This window comes from Cyphomyrmex costatus, unplaced genomic scaffold, assembly GCF_001594065.2.
Source record: "Cyphomyrmex costatus isolate MS0001 unplaced genomic scaffold, Ccosl1.0 scaffold164, whole genome shotgun sequence".
Lineage (NCBI taxonomy): Eukaryota > Metazoa > Arthropoda > Insecta > Hymenoptera > Formicidae > Cyphomyrmex > Cyphomyrmex costatus.
The window spans coordinates 1454657-1478503 of NW_017275653.1; the positions used below are offsets into that span (position 1 = coordinate 1454657).

The 23847-nt window shown below is 29.9% G+C and overlaps 1 protein-coding gene across 1 annotated transcript; it reads right to left on the bottom strand.

Moving 5' to 3' along the window:
- Nucleotides 1–8632: 8632 nt before the first annotated feature.
- Nucleotides 8633–20197, bottom strand: Hydr2 (abhydrolase domain-containing protein 2). Its single transcript, XM_018537001.1, has 7 exons — nucleotides 19983–20197; nucleotides 10649–10821; nucleotides 10336–10503; nucleotides 9727–9913; nucleotides 9445–9643; nucleotides 9215–9365; nucleotides 8633–9135 (listed from the first exon to the last, which is right to left on the bottom strand). Exons 1-7 carry the CDS (start codon nucleotides 20135–20137, stop codon nucleotides 8966–8968), a joined length of 1203 nt encoding a protein of 400 aa, XP_018392503.1. The 5' UTR covers nucleotides 20138–20197; the 3' UTR covers nucleotides 8633–8965.
- Between the last annotated feature and the right edge of the window lie 3650 nt (nucleotides 20198–23847).

The following is a 23847-nucleotide window of genomic DNA, read 5'->3' on the forward strand; positions in this document are numbered from 1 at the left end:
ACATAATTTGAATACGCTTGCTGTACAAAACAATTTATAGCTGCTTATGATGCATTTCAACAATTTGACATATTTGGCACTTCGATATACATTAATCATGTCAGGAAATCAATTTTTCATATTTTTATGATAAACTAGACACACAAAAATAAACATTCAAAAAATATTCTACCGATAAACGGGGAATTCCCTCTAGCACTTCCTTTAAGCAAAAAATTTTACATAATGATTTAGGCGTGCATATTTATAAAACGTATTCATCGTGTAAAAATAAGGACACATATTGAGCTATGATAAAAAATAAATTCCTCCATAGAAAATTATATCATAATAACTGAAATAGTCTTTTAAAATAAGAAGATATATAAGATACTAACGATACGCTTATTTGTTAGAAAATGTTTATTTGTTATTTATGTGCTACCGTAACTACGAGTGCATGTCACAGTACCTACATGTAGGATATTCTTCTAGCATTAAGAGACTTTATTTCAATTTTGTACCAGTTGTTTGCTTAAACAAACCTGAACTCCCGGTTTTTAACATTAAAATCCATATACGCATCAAAGTAAATTATTTTTATACGATTCCAGATAGTCAATTTTGCAGAAACAGATTTTAAGCAAAATATTCTATCAATTTCTGATGACAGAGGCAACAATTTCATGCAGAGTCTGTAATATCTGATGATGTCGCCAAACTATTGCCAAAAATATGGCAATGTTTGATAACATGCTAATGCTAGCAAATTGGCAGCAGAAACTGAGCAAGATTTGCATCTTGCTCGGTTTCTGTCGTTAGATTACCCCATACATGCAAATACTGATCGATTTCTGCTGGCAACCTGCTGTCTCATTATACGAACACTTTCTATCAATAAGAGTAGAATGAGATCACAGATTGATATTGGTCTGCTGACATTTCTGATTAAATTTGAGTTTGTCGACATTCTGCTATAACATTTTGCTTACTGAGATACTTTTGTACTGTTTCTGTAAATGTAAAATTTCTTTTCGTTGCTTCACACAGAAAATCACACAGAATAAGCAATATTAATTCGCACAACTTTCGTTATAACGCACGTACGTTGAAGCATCATCTTTCAAAAATATGCAAAACATAAATTTAATTGATGTAAAACGTGACATATTTATACTAGCTGCAACACCATCTTTTAAAAGTTCTTACGAACTTTTTAAACAATCTAATATAGATAAATAAATATACTAAGTTTTTCCGTATATTTTTAAAACACATGTGTAAAGTATAACATGTCAATGTATGTAAACTCGGTATTACTAGAATTACAGCACTTTCTTTCAAGGAACTTCAGATTGCATAGAAGAAGAGTTACAAATCGTAACTACTCATTACATCGACTCATAATGCTATTTAGTAATTCGTGACTTTCATGTGTGTGTTCTGGAAATAAAAAGAAAATATCTCATTATGTACATACGCGGCATTATAGACATGCACTTTTTAAAAAATAGCGTTTCTATGCCGTGTTTAATTTAATTGTATATCCTTGAATACATATGCTAATAAATGCAAAATCGTGATTAAAAAAGTTGATAGAAAACGATAGAAAAAATCTATCATTTTAAATATAGAATTTAGTTCGTAAATTCACTAATTTGAATCAAATATAATGGAAGTCTTGTACAGATCTTATAGAACTTGATAAAATACGACAGAATTCATAGTCGATCAATCGTGATGATCGCTAAGTCGACGATAGAAAATGATATCTGGAGACGCGGGAGTGTCTCCAGCCATGTTAAAAAAAACTACTATAGTTAATTTAAATAAACTTATATAAAACAATACAAATTGATAAAAATGCTATCTTTTTTAATCGTTCTCTATTAACTTTTTTTTTTACCAGGGAAGGGAAATAACCATAAGAAAAAAACTCATTTTATGTCACACTTTATGTCACACAACATTTATATTGCACCATTATACAAAATAATCTACATTTAATGGGATTTATCTTTGCGTTATATCTCAAATGAGAAACTTCCGAGTTACGTAATCGTAACATGGCGGTATATTCATAATTATCTTCCTCTATCTGAATATTGTATACAAAATACACATATGTAACATAAAAAGATATCCTAGTGTCAAAAACACTCAAAAGCGTGATGACCTCAAATCAAACTGCTGTCTTTGAACGCTTGTTTAAAAATATCATTCTCTCTCTCTCTCTCTCTCTCTCCCTCTCTCTCTCTCCCTCTCTCTCTCTCCCTCTCTTTCTCTCATCGACTTATTAATAAAATGTTACAATTTAAAAAAAAACGCAACCGATTGTGGCTTATTTTGCGCAAGTGCGGTTAGTTCTAAAATACTCTCATAAAATGTAAATTATTATTAGAACATTGATTGAATTTTAAATTATAATTATGTATAATAATTAAGGAAAATAATAATATATACATATAATATATATACATATACATATATAATTATTTATATTAATTAATTTTTTTTTCCAATTATGTCAGTCTTTTTCTCGAAATTAAAATCAAATTATCATGATAGCTGCGCTCATTTATTTAAAAGTATTTGCGCGCTTGTAAATATTTTTTTATATAATTGATTAGTATTTTTTTAAATATTGTTATCTTACGCGTTGAAAATTTGTGATAAAAGAAGATATATATGGTTTTTCGTGGAATCTAATTTAACGTCTGCAACCGTGCACTGATGATTACGATATTTGATAAGAATCGCATACACGATAATTGATATTAAATAGTAAGACGAAATAACAAATTTTTTTTTTCTTATAAGCTCAATAAAATTCTATACGTTTCGATTTAAGTCTTGCAATCAGCAAATAAGTCTTTTTTCTATTTCCTTACATTCTAGGTTTCGTATACAGATATACACATATGTAAGATAGAATCTCATATATATAGCCACATATAATTGTAACCGGAATATATATTCTGTTAAATAAAATTTTCGGTATTAAATATGTTAGAAAAATGTATGTTTGTCATTTATTTCCAAATGCAATTTGTATCACAACATCGAGAAGAATTGATCGAAGTGAAATATCGTTTAGAGTCATACAAATTGATAATTAGTGTAATTACCTTAAATTACATCTATCAGTTCAGTAAAGATGAAATTGTTACAATGAAATTATATGTGAAACCATTGTTCCTTGGTTAAGAATAGCTCTTGATTCACATAATTTATACATTTTTATTTTTTCTCATTATATGTAGAATTCTTTTTACAAAAAAATTTGCATTTTTTAAATCTGCATTTTTATTATAGTTTTTTGAACGTTTAAAATTATGTAACATGTATATGTACACGTTATAATATATATGTGTCAACATCAAACGTACATCAAAAACATTCATAAGTCATAACAAATTTGCATATGTGTTTAGTACATGTATCAAATTTTACTAATTTTACCTGTATTTTGGGTAATATGATATTAATGTGTATATTTGTACCAAGATTAATTGAGTATAAAGATACAGTGAAAATGCTTATAAATAAAGAGAAAATTATATCTTCCATACAATTTAAAAAGGTATACCCAAAGATCGAGAATTTGTAAAATAAATAAAAAATATTATTCTCAATTTTATGTATACTTTAAGGCTTATTGTCTTTTGTAATTTTTCAAAATACAAATAAAATTTATAAGTATGTCTGGTATTTGTTGATACTTGATATATGTAGTATCATAGTTATATTATTTATGGAGATTACTTTTAAGTGATTAAAAAGAGCTTAATATGATCTATCAAACTGGATACATAAATGTTTATGTTATTCCAATATTGCAGTAAATTGGAATTTTTCTGAATAAATTATCACAAAAATAAATCCTTGTTCAAATTTACGATGTCATTCGATTTGAACACATATAAATCGCTTTTTATTGTATAAATACATTTTATTTTGCTGTACAGGTAGCAACTAAAAGGTTGCAATACTTTCTTTAAATGGATTTTGGAATACAGTCTACTCACTAATTGACTTTTATAATACTTATATATGAATTCATAAATAAGAACCAATCGCTCGGTGAACAGGCTGTATTCGATATCTATAGAAAAGGAAGCGCTGCAACCTTTTTTGCCGATACATGATTCCACGTCAAATCAGAGAACAAATAAACAAGAACAAATAAATATTTTTCATTTTTCAAGATTTGTTGTAATTGCATGTAATATTAAAACATATATTATAATATAAAAGGTGTTCTAAATTCTTTTACATACCACTTGTGAGCAAGCAGAGCGGACTAAACTGATATGAGTAAAGAAATCCTGTACCATTTTGCAACTTCTTTTAGTTATTCAATAAACAAAATGTCTAAAATTACATAAAAGAAATTGAATTTTTCAGTTTAAGTTGCAAATTTTAAAAACATCTTTTACATTTAAAAACATTTTTTACATTTTTTAATTTGTAAAAATAGTTCGAAATATAGAATTAAAAGTACTTTTAAGAATGTTTCAAAAATAAATAAAATATAATATTATACACAATATCAAACTCAATATCATAAAAAGTAATTCGTGCGGTTTTATGATTGTTGTAGACACAATATAAAGTAAATTATTTTAAATTATTTTAATATCGTTTCACATTTTTTCTGAATTTTCTATATTTGTTGTTTTCTATATATGTTGTTTTTTTAAATATATAAGATTGTTTATTTCTGCATTTATTTCTTATGCAATGTAAGTTTTCGTATATTAAAATAATATTGACCAGAAAATTAGTTAATTGTAAATTGTCTTTGAAGTTTTTTCGAATAATTATTTAAGAAAATTATATAAAACATTTAGAATTAATAAATGTTATATTTTTTCATTATATAAATTTCAGCGTTTTTCAGATTCTATACACAGTTAAGGAAAACAAAATTTTGAGAAGCAAAATATGCAATACATAAATAAAGAAATTAGTTTTGGAGAAAAATAAAAAAAAACGACACATTCTTTTGCACACATGTATTTCATCAAAAAGATATTTGCAGAAGTATTACCTTCAGCTATGAACATATACATATAGCTATGAATAAGCATAGCATATGTATAATAATAATTCCATAAAAAGTAAATTTTGATTTTAATACATGTTTAAACTAAATAAATTAAATTTTATTTTTACGCATCAAAATTTATTTAAAGTATTTATATTATAATAAAGTGAGAGAATGAGAAAAAACATGACATGATAAAAATTAAAGTGTGAAAAGCAGAAAACTTAGAAAAGTTATAAGAAATAAAGAAGAGGAACATTATAATTTAAAAATGAGTAAATATTATATGTAATCAGCCAAATGACGGTCAAGCAGGATTTTGGTTGCTAATGTAATGTGTGAATTTTATTTACCACATATGTAGTCCCTCAATCGCGTGCTGAAATTTTTTCAGACTTACAACGCAACTCTAATCAACTACCGTAGTAATATCACTAAATTAAATTGACACAAGCAATCTAACAATTTTTTATGCTTATAACATCTTATTAAATCTTAATAATATGTTGAAAGATATATTTAACGGTGTAATATTAAATTAATGATAAATCGAAATCTGTGCAAAATAAGATTGCGAAGAACATTACATTAGCAACCAAAATCCTGCTTGACCGTCATTTGGCCGATTACATATCATATTTACTCGTTTTTAAATATCTCGACGGTCCAACACAAATCGTAATATTATAATTTATTTAAATTGTTTATATTATTTTAATTTCGCTAAAAAGTAAAAACTGCGCGGCTTATACATTACTGTACTAATTGTTAAGTCAAATTTATATAATGCTATTTTATTGGCAACTAGGACGCTAGTCTTTTAGTAAATTAGAACACTAATAATTAAAAGAAAAATTTAATTTTATAATTATATGCTTCACAGATTTATGGCACGAATGCCTTTGGTATTCTAGCTCTCTCTCTCTCTCTCTCTCTCTCTCTCACTAATAAATTTTTGTAGATATATGGTTTCAATTTTATGAATATTTTTTTAGACAATTAGCAATTAAATAAAAACAACTTAAAACATTTAATTTTTTCTAACTGTTAGTTTTCTTATTTATTAGAAGACTAGAAAGAGTGAAGAGGGAGTACACTAGTTGATAATACAAAAGCATTATGTAAACCTTGCTTCGGCGCAAAATATACATGTACAATATATTAAATTACACTTTTATACAAAAAAAAGATTTTTTTAATCACAATATTTATACTTACTTTAAATTAAGAAATATTATATTCTTTTAATTTCATAAAAGAAAAAAAAACTTTAGAAAAAAGGACTATTAACTCAGGAAAATATATTTAAATAGAAATGCTATTTAAAAATCTATTTTGTATGTATAATAAATGCACTTTAAGTTGGTTAATTGGTCCTTTAATCTTTTATGTTAAATTTAAATTTTTATTTTTTTTATTTTTAGAAATTGGAACGTTTCAAAAATATCGTAATATCAAAATACACACAGTTTGATGATCTCGGAAAGCGTTATCATTATGGCATTAAAGTTTTAAATAAATATATTATATACAAATGTAAATAAATTTAGAAATAACTAAAGTACTTGCTTCTTTGCTGCCTAATTTAACGTAAAATCGCCCACAATTATCATTAGTACCGTTAAGAAACTATTATCATTAAATCACTACAATAGGAAATAAATATCAGTTGAATCATAACATCGACACAAACGCATGGTAATTAATAAATCTATAAATCGAAATATATTATCTAACGTCAGAAATTATTACATATTACATACCAACTTTATCAATATGGAGCATTAACATGAGAAATTAACAAATATTTGGTACTTTTTATCACATACACGATGGTAAATGTACGATATAATCATTCAATGTAGTATTAATTTGTTATATTATACGATTTTAGACTAAAATTTAATAAAATTTAAATTTCGTAAATGAACATAATGTATGAAATATAGCAGATTATTATATATTTGTATCATTGCATGATTGTAATAAGAATATATGTTAATTAAATCAAATAATTAATAAATATACTGCAAATACTTCAACACATATATAATATCTCACAGTACTAAATGTGTTAGCAAAATTAAGTAATATATATCACTAATCGTAACATTGAATGTGGATACGTATTTTAACTATATTGAAGAGATGTCTCCTATTCAATGTTATAAATAAATTTGCACATTATATAATGCAAACAAATTGCACTAGTTTACAAATTTTAAATAATTTTTAATGCAAGGAAGGAAACAACTTTTATAACGTATTTTGGAGCGTTAAGTTCGAATCTACTGCTTAAAAAAACTCCATCCAAATCAAATTTTTTAAACATAGCATATTGATGAACACTGTTAAAACAGAATTATTAAAAATTATCATCAAATAGTCATATTGCATATATGTGTAAAAATTTACATTTTTTGCATTCACACGTAATGTTTTTCAAATAATTTGAACGAATAATACGACAAATAATGAACAAGACGAACAATGCATCAGGATTTGATAATTAAAAAACATTATCAGGGATATCACTGCAATAAAAACGTATTAAGTGGCTGCTGAACTCTAATACATAAATCCGCTCCAAAGTTATATAAAAAAACAAAAATTACACTTAACATTTCTGATTTGTTTTTTAATTCCAATGAAATTTTAATGAAAAGTTTATCTCTCAAAAATCAGATATGATGAAAATATTTTTACAGTAGATTCGTACTCAATGTCGAAAATTACCCTAGAAACAACCGTCATGTGTACTCTTGCACAAAATCTTGTAAACTAGTATTTGCATTAATCCGGTAGTAATAATGTTGAATTTGTTAAACTCAATACTTTTCACAGTAATTTAGTGTAATTTTAATTAAAGATGTATTATATTATTTACAAAATTTTGTGTATACATTTAAATATACTTATTTTTAGATTTCAATACTGAATTTGATTCAATAAGTTTCCTTGCAAATTTAACGTTATCACCAAATCCGGATTAATAAATAATATATACCATTTTATTACATATATACAACAGCGATAAGCCTTCCATATTGATAAAGTTAATAATCTTAGGTCGGTATTCATAGAGTCAGTCCTTATTTCAAGACCGTCTTAAGATTTTAATACAGCTCTGTGATTAATTCATAACATCTTGTGACTGTACTTAAAGTGGTCTTAAACATAAGAATCTATTATGAATACTGGTCTTAGAATAAACACATTTGAGACGCGCTCTCATTATAAATATGTTTTAAGTCGATATACATCTTATATTAATACACATATTGTACATAAATACAAGTTTTTCTTCGTGAAAAGTACACAAAATCTCTATATTGCATTAAACTCACATCCAACATGTATTCATGATTTACACAGTGAGCAGCTCTAGTAACCTTTTAAGGACCGTTAAAAGTCCTACTATTAAATCGTTGCCCTATAGAAGATCCCTGAGAAAGAAGCGTTAGTATTTAGTAAAATATTGAAAATTCATTTGGTTTCTACTCCGTTTTTTAAATAATTAAGCTGATTTTGATTGTGTCACATTGTATAATAAAAATTTTACTATTTATGACTACATACAAAGAGTTACGCAATTTGGCTAGCTTTCCTGAACTATACTCAATTTAAAAAATGTTAGTGAGCAAACGTTTGTTATTTTACAGTCGCGCATTATTATTTATTTCCTCTGAATCGTTTGTGAAAGATACTGTCTATTCACTTCGTGAAACAATCAAAGCAAGTATCAGATATTTTTATTAATTTACAATCTGCCGTTTCCATTTTCATTGCAGTCTTGTTACAGATCATTATTATAGATCTTCCTGATTATCTAAACGTGAATCATGTGCACAGTACTTGATCTCACAAGATCAGAATGTGTGACACGTTGTCGATCAATGTCCAATAATATAAACACATTGACCAAATTAAATTGGGTTAAGAGGCTTTAAGAGCTTTGTCCGCGTGCGCTAGAGTCAGAGATCCCACAAGGGACACTAGGGTTCGATCCAGCCATGTTATAGGATTTGGATACAGAAGACCTCCTTCATAGAAACCTAGATGACCTCCGTGAGCTAGTTCCACATATAATGTATTTAAGTGATTTGCTGAAATTAAAAAAATATGAGACATTAGTACATTTCTACTTATTATATATTTTCGTAAACTACATATTTAGATATTCACCCGCGTGGTCTTTAATTGGATTTAACAACACCTCCGGCACGATTGGATCGTCTAACGCGTTGATGAATACCATTGGTGTTGTAATGCTATCTAGATAAAAGAGACAACTACTCCACTTGTACAATTCTTGCACAGATCTAAAATTGTGTACCTAAACAACAAAACATTTAATAAAAACGAGATCCATTATTTAAATTTTATAATTGTGTGTTTGAAAGAATTAAACTTACCCTTCTCGTATAAGCCTCGTCCAGTTCAGGTAACGTCGCAGCAGAAATTATGTCTCGCTCATTCAAATTACATCTTTGTTTTACATCCTCGGACAAAAGCATATTTTTGTGTTTCAGAATAAGATTCTTCATCGATTCAGTCATTACATAGAGGTAAAAACGTCTAAAGTTCTGCCAATTTAATAGAATTTTCGTTCCCCTATGAAAAATATGTATGGCAAATAATATTATTCCTTATCAATTCATTTTAATTTTAAATCAAAGAAATCTATTTATACTTACTTAAGAGCATTGTATCCTTGACAAATCGATATCCCTCCTATAATATTAGGCAATTTGTTGGAACCGCGTTCTCCTAGATATTTTGTCACTAAATTGCCGCCTAAACTGTATCCAATACAAACTATTTTGGTGTTAGAGTGCTGTTCTACTAGATGTTGTAACATCGTGCTATAATCGTCTGTGTGACCTGCTTATAAAATGCACATTGTAAAATTTACCTTATTAAAAAAAAACATTTCTTTAAATATATGTATAAAATTTTATTTAAGAAATATGTATTTAAAGAAGAAACATACAGAATGTCAAGTATAAATGTATAATTTTGATTACAATTTCTTCATTATTCTTGTTGAAAATTTTTTTATCGATTATATATTATATCAACCACTAATCATTTATGAATACAATCGTAAAACGTACTAACGGTATAATCTAAAGTTTTACGAAACTACTCTACATCTACGAGTGGTTTTTTTTCTATAGCTGTATATTATAGTTGCTTAAGATTTTCGCGATACATACTCGCACGGTGTAAGAACTTAGTAATAATCCGCCAACTTTCCTCAATCGAGTCATTCTAGCATAAGTTTTATTGATTGCCACACGTACCGTAAGAAAATATTCTGGGTGCTGTAATCTTGACACTGGAAAGGGCCCCGACGTGATTAAGTACTGCGCATCGATATCCATGACATTGAACAAAATGCACGAATGTCCTAATATACACGCTCTCCGAGCTGTTGCCAATCCCAGGACAGATAGCTATCGTTATGTCATCTGGAGTAAGTTATTTAATGAACATCTCAAATATAAAAAACAACCTTTTAATTATTAAAAACGTTTAAAGCGTTTTCTAAGAAAAAAATAATATAAATTAGTCGTAAAAAGTTATTAAACTTTGTTATTAATCTATAAATAATACCTTCATGTCCATTAGTCAGCGGTTGATAAAGATCGTACGTAAGGGTAGTCCCATCTGGAAGACCGATGTACACACGTTCTCCAATGGGCCAAGGACACCGAACGCGTCCTATAATGCTGTGAATGATAGTTTGTACGTGGCCGCTGAAACCCCACAACCTCGTTGGTTTGTATCTAAAACAGATCAAGGATTATGACTACATTTGCTTATCTTCATCGAAACATGAAAAATTCTTCAAAATAATACGGTTATTATATTCAATCTTATCGTGCACATAATGTATTATTACTCTATTTGTGTCATTCTCTTATTAGCAAATACCTAAAGTTCTTATATTTCAAGGAAATATTGCAGCAAAAAATTCACAAAAAATTATTAAATAGGTTAAAACAAAAATTGGAAAATACTGCGTCCCATTTAGGACAATGATGAGAGGAGCTAAAATTCCGTTCTTAGTTGTGTGTACACTTTCTTTACGGTATTCTATCTATTAACTATGAATAAATTTTAAGCAGTTGAAATTTAAATTTCACTCGAGTCGAGCCTTTTTATTGCTTTGCAATTGTGATGTTGTAATGGTATTCAAATATGTCAATAAGAATTGTCAAATGCGAATGACATACAAAAATGAAAAATATCCATCTATTGAAATGCAAATTATGATATTTTAAATAAATAAATATTTAAATATACCTTCACACGCATTTTAAATATACGTTGGAACAAGGTTAGAGAAAGAAAAAATCAGTAATCTTATATTGATTAAACCAATTTTATAAAGAATGTATTATTTATTATTATCAAATTAATAGCATTTTTGTTATGGATTTAAAATAAAGACAAAAACATATTTTTGCATTAATTTTAATACTACATCTCATAAAGTTGATTCAAATAATTTTAATCTCACAGAATTGATTTATTTTTTAAGAAGAAATAAATTTTATATATTTTATTATATAAATTATTACATAAATTATATAAGAGCTTAAAAGAGAATAATATTTTTCAAAATTGTGTAATTTTGTTCAGTGTAATTTTAGTTTAAAACATATTTCGTGTTTTAAAAATTATCATAATTTTTTAGAACTGGAAAACGACTAAAAATAAATTTTCACGATACTTTACTCAGCGCTCAGGCAAGATAAATTGGTGAAAATGTACCGCATCGTTAAATTCGTTTATAGATAATAGTAAGAAGTCGCAGTATGGTTTAGTGGAGCACAAGATAGAGCGCTGAAAGAAACAAATTTACGAAAAAACAGCTTACTGCTCATTATTTGAAGAAATACATGTAAATATACGTTAGTATTCTCTAGTTTCCGTTAATTTTGTACGGTAACATAAATCAATGCCAAGATTCGTATCGACAAGAAAAGGAATTTTGCAGACAAAAACAAACTTATTAGATAAAGAAATATTTATTTTTATTAAAAGCAAACGTTCACAATGTTACAATTTACGATAATTTCTCATGAAAAGAGATCATATAAGTTTTTTGAAACCAAAGTCTTTCAAGTCTTTCTCTTTTACAGCTTTCACCGTTGTTCATAAATTGTAGTAGCATCTAATTATTCACGTAATCACATATGCAATTATAGCTGCCAAATAAATGATAGTTCTAGTGGTATAATTCACTGACTATTAATTCAACAGTGCATGGAACTGTATTGGTTATGTATGACAATTGCATTTTAATAACAGAAATGCATAAAGCTGCACGACAATGCAATGGATCGATAGAATGCGGTAACAATATCGATTGTCCAGAGCAAAACCGACTCGGTGAAAACTCGCTTCTCATTCGTAGAAAAAAAATTAGTGAAAAAAATTTAATTAAAAAATACAATTTTCGTTGAAAAAAGAAATCAGGAAGTCCGTCACGCAAATTTGCCGCGAATGAAAGTGAAAGACATTCTTATACGCATGAAATTTATTCGTGATTAATGCATTTGAACTCCCGGACTTGGCGCTATTTTCTAAGCTTCTAAGTAACTTATTGAATTGCCTTGGGTAATTTTCCAGTCACCAGTCAGGATACTTAAAACTGTACCTTTCTTAATACTACAATACATTTTACTATTACTACCTAAGAGAACTTTATTCGCTCAATAAACCCCACCGGATATTTCTGCGGTTTGTTTTTATTCTACCTTGCTTTCTATTCAATCGACCTTTCTTCGTGACTAAAATTGCAGAATAAGAAAAGAGAGAAGACCTATTATAAACTCTCTCAAATCTTGCGAGTCAAAACAAAATTCTTTTCTCCTGCAATGAGTTAGCGCAAAACCCTACATGTTAGTCACAATCAATGCACAATTCGTCATGTGCATTGATTGTGAACGCAAAGAGAAATGTGTTAATATCATGTTCTCCTTGCGGCTGCGGAGTCATCGCGCGAATTAGGCGCGATAGGGAAAAGTAGGGTAAACTATATGTCAGACCTCTGAATGCTAAACAGATGTCTACTCTTTGTGCAACGATGATTTCCCATTATGACGATTCCAATTTTCGGTGCGTGTGACGATAAATCGCGCGAGAACCTGTGCTATTTGCATTTATTTTGCAATTGTATCCTATACAGTAACATGCTGATTTTTATACTCGTAAAATAATAAAAAAATAAAAACTGTAATAAATTGCGTTTTTATTTTACGTTAAAGAATTTTTTAGAAATATGTATGATTTAGAAAAAATATATATATATGTATATGATTTAGAAATATGTTAATATATTTTTGTATTGACGTAATACTTGGAAAAAAGTGATGTAATTTATTTTTTTGAAGATTGTCTTGTTTGACCGAGCGTAACATTCAAGATTACACGTACAAGTTATGTAATATGGTCGTAAGTCACATTAGAGTAATAAGTACGCAATAATCAACATAAATGTTGAGTTTTTTAAGCCTGGTTTTTGTCATCAAAATAAATGGTATCTGATTATACCAGTAAAATTAATGTCGCTTTTATCGAACAAATATGTAAATATATGTATATATATATATATATATACATATATATAATGTATGATGTATATATATATGTATATATTAGGTTGGCTAATAATTTCTCTGATTTTGGGAGATGGCGCAATTAATATGGAATAATATCATTAAACGTTTAATTATATTTATAATAAGTATTTTGTGAAAGAGTACATTTTAACGCGCATTTAAAAAAAAGTTTTTTAAAATTAGTACATTTAAAATTAGTGCGTTGTTTTAAATACAGAGAGCAAGAAGGAGTATTTATTATTTTATTTTCATAAAGGAAAAGTACAAACAGCTTAAAAAAGGAAATATCAATAAAATACAGCAATAAATAAAACAGTATAATATGCCGAAAATACTCTTATTCTTGTTCTCCATATTTAAAACAACACTAAATACTTAAAACTCAATCAATATTATAGTATTTTTTGTGTTGTTATATATAATTTGATAAAGAAGTGAACACGTGCTTTCTCTCGTGCTTTCCATAGATAAATCGATTTGCATGTTAGAGTTCATGGTCATCCCTGGATCGATCAAAATTCCCAGGGGAGCTAACTATATATTTATTATATTAAATGTTCATTACGTTGTTTGACATCCATTTAAATGTAGGTACTCACAGATTATCGAAAAATGTTGTAGTCAAATTTTGACAATATAATTCCATTAAATTACTTATTTGTAGTTTTATTGAAAACACTTTTATCCTCTTTCATCAGTTCGTTATATTGGTACAATTAGAATAAAGTAGATATTTAAATTATTTCTTACAGCAGAAGTGTGTAAATAAAAGATTATCTTACTGTCTTCCTTCAATATGCAAATTCTAGTCATTCATTATATCGAGCAGGTTCAGTATAAGACATCATGTATAAGTAAAGGCATCTCATGTATAATTAAAGACCAGATGTACTGGATTCAGCGGGATAGTTCCGTTTTCGAAGTGATTATTTTGTTGTGTTCCATCAAACATGTCATCAAAAATATAAAAAAATAATTGTATTATCTTTTTTAAATAAATTATTATTATTGAATTATTATTGAATTACATACTTTCTTTACATCCAGATATTTTGTCTTATCTTCTTAATATAAAGTTTTTTTTGCTTTAGAAATATCAAGGAAACTACATACCTAGTCATATTATATATGACACATTATATATAACATACATTATACATGAGACGGCTATCAATTTGCTAATTTCACAATTTTAAAAATATTACTTGTCATCTCTCTCTCTCTTGTATTAAAATATACAAATTTCATTAGTCATATCAAACACAGATACAAATAGAACAATAACTCAAGTGTATGTATGAATTGACTATCAATTTGCTAATTTCATGCTTTCCATATTGCAATGCAAGATATTATTCAAATGAAATGACAAACGTTCATTTCACGAATAACTCTATCAATAGTAAAAAAATTTATTCGTTTACACGCTGACAAAATGATAGACGAAGCAATATACATCTGTTACCAAGAGGCTTTTTATCGTCAAACGAAAAATTGTGATAAATTATTCGTGTGTAGTTTCTCGCAATTTGCTCGTTTTTCCAACGTCATCATAAACTTTCAAAGAAAAACACGTAAAATTATCCGCATTATTTTCAAAGTATTACGAGAATATACTGCTTATTCCTACGAAATTATAATCGCGATTTAGAAAGAGGTAATTTGAATTATATCATTTTCTCTCTCTAAATTATCGAGTTAAAAAGAGAGATGCTGATATTCTTTCTAACGGAGCACAGATGTTACGTCTATGATTATTCTCAATTCTTTAATACATAACTATGCCACGCCATTTTTGCGTAACTTTCCATCCAAGCTACCGATGGTACACGATGTGCTATATTTGCTCCATATATGTAATTGTGTACACGTAATATGTATAACGCAGACATATCAATCAATGATATTATGAAATATCGTGTAATAATATACATATATGTTTACACTCAAGCATTAAATGGCCTGGATTGGAAAGTTCAGTATGGACTACCGGTAGTACACGCGGCACGGAATATGTTTACAGATAAACAATTTATTGTCGCGCTCACGTGAGACCGCGAGTCGCGAAATCAGAAGCAGGTCATCGAATGAGATAGAGAAACACGTGTGAGAGAAAGGGTTTTTTCTCGCGGCGGAAATGCGGAAGTGCAAGAACGAGCAGTCGTTTGAAAGAAATCGACTGGGTGATAATGAGCGCGGGAATGTTTCGCAATGATTGCGATATTTAGCCGCTAGAAAGAGGAAGGCAGTGGAAAATGAGATGAGGAAAGAGCTCGCTTCTCGTGCCGCTCGCTCACAAAACGGAGAACGCGTTTGTGTTGTACGTATAATATGTACGTGTGTATCACGGACGGCACGATTTCCGTGACATAAAGTAGTGATCAAATACGAGGATAGTACGACGTTCGCATACGTTGGGATCTATATTTTTCTTTATAGACTTCCAAGTTTTCGCCGTCGCTTCCTCTCCTATGAGGAGAAGTAAAAGTGAAGAACAAGTAATCGTTAGGAAATTTCACGATTTCTTAATGAACAGCTCCGAAGAGGACCTCTTCAAACGCGAGTTCAAGTATAAGTAATCACTCGTCGTGTTCGCGAACCAAGATTAATTTTCAATTTTATGAGCACGTATGCGAAAATGAATTCGTTCGTAATAATTGGATTGGAATGTAATGACTGACGTCTCTTAATGCCGATGAAAATAGTTCCGATCGATACATAATGTTACGCGTCTCTATCATCACATTTCCGTCTTCTGTATGAGACAAAGCTTGGAATTGTTTCCGCTTTCTTAAGCGCTTTCTCGCGACGCGTTCGAAAGAGGAAAGAAATCGTAATTAGCAATTTGTCCGATGGAATATTTTTTCTTTTCGATCATTCCGATCGAAAATTTTCTATGACATCAGTGTCAAGTGGCAATTATTACTATTTACTTCGCTTTCACGTAGCTGTTGAATTTCAGAAGTACCTAATGACGAAATGAAGACAAACAGCATGAGAATAAATGTAAACCGCATGAAAGAAAATCATTATGATAAGCTTTAGTGATATATGATGATGGCTTCAAATCACGCTTTGCATTAATTTGCATCGCATTAATAAGATTACAGGTTTGCAACGAGTCTGAATTTCCATCCAAGTGTCTCTTACACGGAGGTGAAACTCCATAAAAGTACTCGATACATTCCAGAAATTGTACTGACACAGATTCACGCGTTGAAATTTAAATCTTTTTCGAGCAATTCCTGTTGATAATAATAATGATATTCCATGTTATCCAAGATAACGAAAGAGCGAGACTGATGAGAGCGCGACATGTTACGTAATGCATAAAACAAGATATAATACTGTAGTTACTCGTTTGCATCATACGATCAAGGCATGGCCTTTATAAAACGGAAGACAAATTTACGATACGCGAGCATGAGTGTACCAAACGTTATCGTGAGTGATACAGTTCGCGTTACACGGCATGCATTTTTGCAATACAGACACACTTACACATACACACGAGCGACGTACATACGTGACAAAAAATATTATCTGGGCTGTGCTATTCTTTCGACACGGAAGTGTTTCTTGATTGCGTAGCATCCCATATCGAGTAAATGAATGAACACACCGTGAGATTTTTTACGAGATAAAACAAAATATATTTTAGTCAAAACTTGCACCGATTTATCTGCATTAAATAGATATTATTTGGTATTAAATTTTTAATTCTAAAATCTTAGATTCTATTCAAGAAACTTTTTCTTATTATCTAAAAATATTTATTTTCCTAAAATTTCCAACAGTCTAAGGTTCATTCACCGTTGCTATCTTATATTGCAATGTCGCAACAAGAAAAAACATAATAAAAATTCTTGCAAAATATATAACATGCAAAAATATATTATAATATGCAAAATACATTATCTATAATATGGAAATATATTTCGATAAAACAACATATAATCAATAAAATCGATCTTGTAAAATATATCCAACTTTTTTTTATAAAATAACTAAAATAATCATGTATCTGAAAGTTAATTATACTTAATAAAAATCGAAATAAATTATGTTCGCAGCTATGAGGTAAACTATCAAAAATTAATAAATAAAAATAAATATCGTTTAATTTTTCCCCGAAAACAGAAAGATGGTTTTTGGTATATTTTGTAAGTCTGTTCTACCGATTACAAATGGTGTTTTATTGAAATACATTTATATTGAAATATAATTTGCAACAGTTTTTATTGTATTTTCTCACTTTTGCAAACGTCACAGTCTCAGGTGATAAAGGCCATGGCAAGGGCCATGGCACACAAAAAAACGCAAGGCACTAAAGCGTAAGTAATAATGGAAGTAGAGACACAATAGAGTCATAAGGCAATAACATAAGCAGTAGCAAATTTAAAATGTTGATTTGCTTACTGCTTAAATTTTTTGTGTAATAGCTTCAGGGTCATTAGCATGTTAAATTTACTACTGATTACGTTATGACCTTATGATCTTACTGTGATTGATCAATTAACTCACTGTTTACATTTTACTGCTTAAGTTTAAGGGTGCCTTAGCCTTAATGTGAACAAAAGCCTTTCTTAAGCAAAAATCCTTTTTATCAAATTTAATCAAACAGCTTTTGTGGATATAAGCGTAAACAATTGGTCTGGCTCCTTGTAATTGACATTGACTAATTATTTTTAAACAAAATATTGCTTTATATTGATGTGACAAAAAATAGATAAAAATAATAGTTATTTAATAAACGACGCCAATTGCTTTCTCGTTAATTTCGTTAAAGAAATGTTTCTGATGTTTCGAAATTGATTAATTGTTTTTTTCAAATTAATCCGTGAACTCTGCATGTTTATTTCTTCCATGATTCACGCATTATCTGCAAATTTTTTTCCACATGAATCTATTTTGAGCAGACAAATACACGGAAACATTTAGATAATGATTACTATGAACCTTTACACAGATATGATTTCAACAATGTTATAAAAATTATAGAGATGAATTTTATTTCTATAAAATCTAGTCTAACTTTAGTATTATTATGTAACAGTTCAAGAATTGACTTTATGTTTACTATTGTTGCATGTATGTACTTCGTAATACTGTACTTTGATTACTATAGGTATATAGTAACAAAAATTTAGGTATAGAAATAGGTATAGAAATAAAAATTTTTCGTGGGAGCATTGCTTATCATGCTTAATTATTTTCAGATTTGTATCTAGCTAAACTTTTAAATATTTCAGTAAAATTTGTTCTGTGTGAATCAACTGTATCTACATTAGGTTCATCTTCTACTATGTTAGCGAAACTTTTTGACCTGAATCTTGATAATGACAGCAGATTGCTAACACAGAAGAGAAACAGTAAAAAATTTATTATTTTAAAACCATTTGAATGATATATTAAAATGACTATAAAATAGCAGATTTTACAATTAGTTACAATGGCAATTAATCTATCATTATAGTCTATTAAAGATCTTATTATATTATAGTCTTTTTATATTTTTGCTGGTATGTTATTGACATAATTTATAACAGACACTTTGCAAGATCTATTTTTGATATGGTTAATTATTTGAAGGTATGATGATATAATAATCTTTCCTATTTTAATCTATAATAGGAGGGAACACAGACACACACATATTTGTAGACACTAAAGGAATATATGGATTCTTAGAACCCACTAAAGTTTTTACTATTGTATGTTTAAAAAATTTTTTTAAACTGTGAAAAATAAGATTGTAAAATATATGTAAATTATTTTAAATAATTACTATTTAAAAATTAGAAAGAGTTTCAGAGTCACCAGAATCCAGTTCCAGTTATGGGTGAATTACGGCCAACAATCTTTACGCACAAAATCATAAAGTATATCTTTGTAAAGTATATCATGTATTAACATATCCCTCATTCTTTTGCATCATTATAATCTGAAAATCTTTTCATTACACCAAATGGACCAATCAGTTATCTCAAAACGCAACGCACATATGTATTCTTATCATTATACATATATAATTTTTTAATTTGACGTATGATTCTATAGGTATGACTTAAGGACCATGTTTTTTAATATTTTTTAAATTTACTTATTAGCATTATGATGTATAATACTCGAAATATTCAGTCGGTAAGGTAATGACAGCACATCATACGCTCATCCACGCTGGAGCATCGTCGAGTTTCCAGCATTAAACCTAACCTCACTTTCGCGGTTCTCGGAAATTCGCGGAGATCTCACTTTTTGGACATCGTGACAGCCAGATCGTACGAATGGTATGAGAGACAAATTTTCAGACTTACGGCTCGGCGATGACCGGCGCGATCTTGAGCACCGTTGTCAGGAAGGACTGATCCTTGCAGACCAGGAGGGGCTTTTGTGGCGCGCTGTTCACATTCAGTATCCTGAACAGGATGCACAGGATCACGGCAAACAAGGCTAGCAATGCCGTGGACATCTTTCTTTAGGAGCCGTCAGCGTCTAAAAGAAGTATATCCCAGTATATCCTCTATCTACTCGCTCTCTTTCCCTCCTTGGACTTTTACTCTCGCTTCCTTAAAAGCACCGCTCCTCAAACACGTTCCTTCACCGATCCTTCTTCAGAAATAAACATTTATGCTTTTTCGCAGTTATATCACGCGTGTTATCTTTGGAGATGCTTGCAAACGTGACATATGGTTTAATCATACCTCTTCCTGAGAAAGGAGATCGGCTGTCTTCCTTTTTAGATTTCGAAGGCCGATAAGACGGACGAGCTGTGACGGTCGCGAATGGTGATTCATGCGATTGATGCTTCGTGACCTGCGAGCAAAAATCACACCGTTTTATTAGGACTCCGATTGCGAGGCTCAGATGACAATAGGTACATGACGGATGAGTACTGGATATGCAGAACGACGTGAATGCCGGGGAGCGCTGTAAATTGACTGCAGAAGTGCACGACGTCTCGCGCGATCGAGAATGCATCCTGACCTCCGGGAAGGGTATCGGTGGTAGTAATGAATGAGGCGAGAATTGATCGCGTTATATGTTACGTTACATCGTTTTGCATGCCCGGTCCCGACTCTCCTCCAGCTCGTCGGTGCGGTGAGAATAGCGAGGGTTATATCGACGATATGAAGGATCGATAGCGGCAGATAAACTCGGCGATATCGCGCGTTTCTTTGACTTAAGAACAACAAGTGACGATAACGTTCAATGAATCATTGAAGTGAATTTTAAGTAATCGTTTAAAAATACTTTGACGTCATTTTGATGCCACGATGACCTGCTTAGGGACAATTAATCAATGTTCACGCTCCGAGAAATTAAACGCGAGTTTACGAGAAATTGTTTTTTTTTTATAAGTAAACGCTTCTGAGTACTTATTTACAGCGAACTCGATTATTTGCAGTACATATTATAGATCAGCATGTTAAAAGCTATATTGGAAAGAGAGTTGTATTAATTGGGATTCTGGTTGAATATGGATAAATCAAGATTTTCCTGGTTGAACCTATTAATAATTATTGTTGAAAGAACTAGAATTTTAATTGATCTGAATCTTCTGGCTCGTTTATTATTTTTAGTCAGAAAGTTTTCTCAGTATGATGCATAGTTAATGTAAAATTAGCAAAGCTAATGTAGAAGCATATCAATATTTTAAACAATTAATAATCAAGAAAAAAAGAGGCTAAAAGCCAAACAGGATTATAAAAAATTATATAAATTTGAAATTGTTTAAGCCTGAATCTAATGACTTAAGGTTTAAACAATTAAATATCTAATAATGATATTATATATCTTGTTATTTAGCAGAATATATACGTATTTTATTGTCGAAATTGATTAAATTATGCCACTGCATTTGGATATTTCACATAAAGTAGCTTTTAGTATGCATTAGTCGAACCAACTTCACCATTAATATTAGCGATTAACGTACGAAATAAATCAAATCTATGCGCATTTTTTTTTTTTCTTAGCAAACGATGTAGGTAGGTACGTGACTGGTTCAATAATCGTTTGTTTAAGCTTTACATTCGAATATCTCTTTTCTCGCGGCGTAACGGTTGTTTTCCGCTGCTTGCGAAAGAATTTGCTTCATTATCCCGAGAGGACTTGTCTTGAAAACTTGAAAGTCGAAGTCACAACACTGATTGATGCCAACGCCCGCTAATTATTAATTCTTCTTTTCGAATTAACGCGATAACATTACTTAATTGGGTAATCGATTAATTGCTCCAGCAGATAATCGTAATGTGAAAATGATGTCAAAATATTTTAAAATGATTACTTAAAATTCACTTTTTAACCATTTAATGATTCATTTTAACATTGACGACGCTTTAATTAAGCCACTTTCTTCGTCTACATATAAGTCTCGGATTTAATTAAGAAGGCAAACCTATGAATAGCGACAATAAAAATAAAGGGATAAATACACTAAGAAAAAGAAGTTGTCCATTTGTCTGAATTGATTTACTTCGCCTTTATTTCTTTCAATGAAATATATAGATATTTATATATTTGATTTAAATATATACATCCTTGAACAACAGAAACAAAGACGAAATTAATTAATTTAGTCAAATGAACAATTCTTTTGTTTCAGTGTACAATTCTCCTAAGAGGGTGCGGTCAAAGGATGCGTTCTGTTCTACATACGTTGCGTCACTTTATCCTTTAATATTCGGTGAACAACAGGATAAAATGATAATCATGCACATCATGCGTGAGACAAAACGCACCCAAAAGTCTCACTATGAATGCTTCAAATACTTAATTTGAAGCGTTTGATTGACTAATAGAAGAATTTTACGAATTGACCAGTCAAATAATTGCTTCAGAGCACTTAAATATCATTGAGCAGATAAAATCACGTTGGCATACTTCTAGTCGGCACCTATAGAAAACCTAGAGAACAAGAGACACCCGAATAAATTGATGTATGCTTCCTAATTTTGTTTGACGATGCTAAAAAATGTGTCCAGCGATCGCTAAAGCCTAATCTACGGTGTGTTCTTTATTTCCTGTTTCTTACTTTTTACCTCATGCTTTTTCCTTCTTTACGATCGTTTGATTGACAATTGCATTTTTTGCCATGTGTTTTATGATTCTTGCGATCGAAGTTAATTTGTATCTCGAGCGCAGGAAATGAAAAAACGAGATAAGAGATAAAAAGACAAAATGTAAAAAAATAACAAAAGGAAACAACGAAAGCACATTGTAGAATGGGCTTAACGAAAACGAGCATATTCTGAAGTAAAATCAAATCTCGTCTAGCTCTTTTATGTAACTTGGAGTGATCGAAAACGGGACGAGAGAACCTTGAAGGGTCGTGTATCGCTTGCTTTTCTGAGAATCCTGCTCACCGGATGACGATCCAGTCGGCGAATTACGCCGGTTAGAGGTACGATATGTTCAGGATATGAGTTCCCGGGCGGCCGGCACGCTCAGTTTGCCGGCGCTTCGCGGAGCGGAGCAGATGGCTCGAACGTTCAGACACGTATCGCACACATCCGTTCGCGTCGAACTCCAACGGGCGACTGACAAAGTGTGACAACCGACGGACCGACATCTGTATGCACTCGCGACAAACACGCCGTGTTGGAGCGAAGGGGAGCCGGCGTTTCTCCCTGAGATATATACATATATTATGTGTGAAGTATACGTACAAATGTATATATTATGTATATATGAATGTAATTAAATTAATTAGAGTCACCTTGATTGATTCCGATTAATTCAACAGCAATTAATGTAGCGAAAAATATATACACTATCTTATCTTAACAACGCATGGATCGAAATAATCAATTTCTTGATGGAAAGATTGCAGATTACAAACAAAATATATAATTAAAATTTTCGCTACAAGGAATTTTCTGGTTAACTTAAATTATTGATAAAATTAATCAGAGTTCTGTTGACACGTTCCATTTACACACTTATCTGATTCTATTCGTATGATTTTTTTTTTGTTATATCATTTATATTAACATTTTCGATATCTATATACTTTCGATAACTATTTACTTTCATGATCATTCAAAATATTGTCCACCGCTAGCCACTACTTTTTCCCATCTTTCTGGTAATAGGTGAATTCCACGTCGAAAGAACGACTCATCTTTTGAGGCTATCCACGAATCGATCCATTTCTTAATATCTTCATAAGAATGGAAG

What these genes read in the sequence shown, in the direction of transcription:
- Hydr2 (XM_018537001.1), bottom strand. Translation starts at nt 20,137, where the DNA reads ATGTCCACGGCATTGCTAGCCTTGTTTGCCGTGATCCTGTGCATCCTG. An exon ending in CAAGGATACAATGCTCTTAA is followed by an intron (nt 9,644 to 9,726) that starts GTAAGTATAAAT and finishes TATTTTTCATAG; the next exon opens with GGGAACGAAAATTCTATTAA. An exon ending in ACGAGGCTTATACGAGAAGG is followed by an intron (nt 9,366 to 9,444) that starts GTAAGTTTAATT and finishes TTTGTTGTTTAG; the next exon opens with GTACACAATTTTAGATCTGT.